The sequence below is a fragment of the Mandrillus leucophaeus genome, unplaced genomic scaffold (assembly GCF_000951045.1).
Source record: "Mandrillus leucophaeus isolate KB7577 unplaced genomic scaffold, Mleu.le_1.0 Scaffold714, whole genome shotgun sequence".
In the NCBI taxonomy this organism is placed as follows: Eukaryota; Metazoa; Chordata; class Mammalia; order Primates; family Cercopithecidae; genus Mandrillus; species Mandrillus leucophaeus.
Window position 1 is genome coordinate 937,326 of NW_012107742.1, and position 3,646 is coordinate 940,971.

At 41.9% G+C, this 3,646-nt stretch overlaps 1 protein-coding gene across 1 annotated transcript in view; it reads left to right on the forward strand.

Moving 5' to 3' along the window:
- Positions 1 to 1,727: 1,727 nt before the first annotated feature.
- Positions 1,728 to 3,646, forward strand: part of PCDHB5 (protocadherin beta 5) — a 2,933-nt gene continuing 1,014 nt past the window's right edge. Inside the window, exon 1 of the mRNA XM_011965125.1 lies at positions 1,728 to 3,642. Within this exon, the coding sequence (XP_011820515.1) occupies positions 1,966 to 3,642 (1,677 nt within the window). The 5' untranslated portion in view covers positions 1,728 to 1,965. The remainder of the gene's footprint in view (positions 3,643 to 3,646) is intronic.

A 3,646-nucleotide genomic window follows, 5' to 3' on the forward strand; every position in this document is an offset into this window, starting at 1 on the left:
ACTGGATAACTTACTTCTTAGATAACAAAACTCATGATAAAGCCATAATAATTAACACAATGAGTTATTATAGGATAAACAAGATTGAATAAAACATCTTCAGAGCTATGGTTACCTAATTTATAACAAAGATGACATTTCAAAAACAATGGAAAATGGATTGTTTTTTAAATAGATGGTGCAAAAGTTTAAGGCATTCAGATACTTATATTTTAAAATTTTTGACTCCAACCTCATTCACTTGAAAAGTTAATTTCAGGTTGATTATAGCTCTAAATGTGAAAAGTGGAATAATTAATCTTTCAAAATACATCATATAAGAATATTTTCATGACCTTGGAGTATGTGAACATTTAAATAGAACACAAAAAATGCTAATCATAAATGAAAATTATTGACAAATCTGACTAAAGTGAAGAAATCGTATTCATCAAAGACACATAATAGACTTGAAATATAAACCATAGAGTGGGAAAAGATATTTGCAATACATATATCTGAAAAAGGACTTATACCCAGAATATATGAGAAACTTCTGCAGATCAATAAGCAAACAGGCAAATGCCTCCCCCCAAAAAAGTAAAAAGGTTTGTGTAAGCCCTTCACAGGATTGTATCCTAATGGCCGATAAACAGGAAAATGTGCTCAAATTGTTTAATCACTGGGGAAAATGCTAACTAAAATTACAATATGAGATCACCAAACACTAACTAGAGTGGTTTAAAATGGAAAAGATAGCATCAAATGTTGACAAGAATGTGGAGCAACTGGAACTCTCATACTTTGCTGGTATTAGTACAACTACTTGAGAAAACTTTCCCATTATCTGCTAAAGCAACATATATGTGCACACCTTAATGCACAGCAATCCAAATCCTTTGAAAATATTCAACATAAACACATACATGTGGTCACCAAAAGACTAGTACAAGGATGTTTATACCAGTACTACCCAAAATAGTTTAAACCTGGAAAAAAAAACAACGTTCATAAACTGGAAAATGAATAAACAAATCATAGTATATTCATACAACAGAATAATAAAAAGCAATGAGAATAAAACAAATAAGAACAAGATGCCACAGATCAATTTGACAAACATAATATTGAGGAGAAGAAGCCAGACACATGAGAGTAACAATCTATAACTCCGTTTGTATAAAGTTAAAAAAAAAAAAAAACCTATGACAACAGAAGTCAGGACAGTGCTTATCTTTTGGGGAGAGGGCAGTAACCAGACAATAGCAGGTGGGGACTTGGGTTTGGGTAGTATTTTTGATCTAGGTTCTACTTATAGGAGTGCGTTCACTTTGCGAAATTCATTGAGTTGTACACCTATGATTTGTGCCATTTTCTGGGTGTTATTGGTGTTTACTTCAAAGTGAAAGTAATTTTTCTTAAACTTTAAATCTCTATAGCTATTCATGATCACTTATTTAATATAATCAAATAAGAAACACCAAATAAAGTTATATTTGTGTACTCAAGGGTACTTTTATGGAGATTAATATATAATTTTAGTTTTTTCTCAAAAGTATTCTCTCACTGAAAATTAACTCCACAACGTTTATTTAGAACTTTCAGTAACTAAGAGCTGGAGATACCACCGGGAGAGCTTATGGGACAAAAGGGTATGCATACACGTCAGGGTTAGAATTTAGGATGAAATGGCAAATACTATATGCAATAGTAAATTAGGACGCCTGGTGGCGCTGCAGGCTAAGAGTGTGGATAGTGGGCTCTGCGGATAACTCAGACGCCATTAAGCTGAGAAATCCAAAGCCTGAATGCTTCCTAAAAGAAGGACGCATTTTAGGTAAGATCTAGTGGCTAGATCTTCAGAATGGGCGTCGTTCTTGTGGAAATCAGTTAAGAAAGATCGGATTCGCGGTTATTTAAGCAAATCATCTGGGTGGATTGTATACAGAGTTAAAGAAACTGCGCCTTCTGGACCGGGTCTGAACAATGGAGACTGCGCTAGCAAAAACGCCACAGAAAAGGCAAGTTATGTTTCTTGCTATACTGTTGCTTTTGTGGGAGGCTGGCTCTGAGGCAGTTAGGTATTCCATACCAGAAGAAACAGAAAGTGGCTATTCTGTGGCCAACCTGGCAAAAGACCTTGGTCTTAGGGTGGGGGAACTGGCCACTCGGAGCGCGCGAATCCATTACAAAGGAGACAAAGAGCTCTTGCAGCTTGATATAAAGACCGGCAATTTGCTTCTATATGAAAAACTAGACAGGGAGGTGATGTGCGGGACGACAGAACCCTGTATATTGCATTTCCAACTCTTACTAGAAAACCCAGTGCAGTTTTTTCAAACTGATCTGCAGCTCACAGATATAAATGACCATTCTCCAGAGTTCCCAGAGAGGGAAATGCTCCTAAAAATCCCAGAAAGCACCCAGCCAGGGACTGTGTTTCCTTTAAAAATAGCCCAGGACTTTGACATAGGTAGCAACACTGTTCAGAACTACACAATCAGCACAAATTCCCACTTTCATGTTGCTACTCATAATCGCGGAGATGGCAGAAAATACCCAGAGCTGGTGCTGGACAAAGCTCTGGACCGGGAGGAGCGGCCTGAGCTCAGCTTAACACTCACTGCACTGGATGGTGGTGCTCCGCCCAGGTCTGGGACCACCACAGTTCGCATTGTCGTCTTGGACAATAATGACAACCCCCCTGAATTTTTGCAATCACTCTATGAGGTACAGGTGCCCGAGAACAGCCCCCTTAACTCCTTAGTTGTCGCTGTCTCCGCCCGAGATTTAGATGCAGGAGCGTACGGAAGTGTAGCCTATGCTCTATTCCAAGGCGATGAAGTTACTCAACCATTTGCAATAGACGAAAAAACAGGAGAAATTCGCCTGAAAAGGGCATTGGATTTCGAGGCAACTCCGTATTATAACGTGGAAATTGTAGCCACAGATGGTGGGGGCCTTTCAGGAAAATGCACTGTGGCTATAGAAGTGGTGGATGTGAATGACAACGCCCCTGAACTCACCATGTCGACGCTCTCCAGCCCTACCCCAGAAAATGCCCCAGAAACTATAGTTGCTGTTTTCAGTGTTTCTGATCCAGACTCCGGGGACAACGGTAGGATGATTTGTTCCATTCAGAATGATCTCCCCTTTCTTTTGAAGCCCACATTAAAAAACTTTTACACCCTAGTGACACAGAGAACACTGGACAGAGAAAGCCAAGCCGAGTACAACATCACTATCACCGTCACCGACTTGGGGACACCCAGGCTGAAAACCGAGCACAACATAACCGTGCTGGTTTCCGACGTCAATGACAACGCCCCCGCCTTCACCCAAACCTCCTACACCCTCTTCGTCCGTGAGAACAACAGCCCCGCCCTGCACATCGGCAGTGTCAGCGCCACAGACAGAGATTCAGGTACCAACGCCCTGGTCACCTACTCGCTACTGCCGCCCCAGGACCCTCACCTGCCCCTTGTCTCCCTGGTCTCCATCAACGCAGACAACGGCCACCTGTTCGCCCTCAGGTCGCTGGACTACGAGGCCCTGCAGGCGTTCGAGTTCCGCGTGGGCGCCACAGACCGCGGCTCCCCGGAGCTGAGCAGCGAGGCGCTGGTGCGCGTGCTGGTGTTGGACGCCAACGACAACTCGCCCTTCGTGC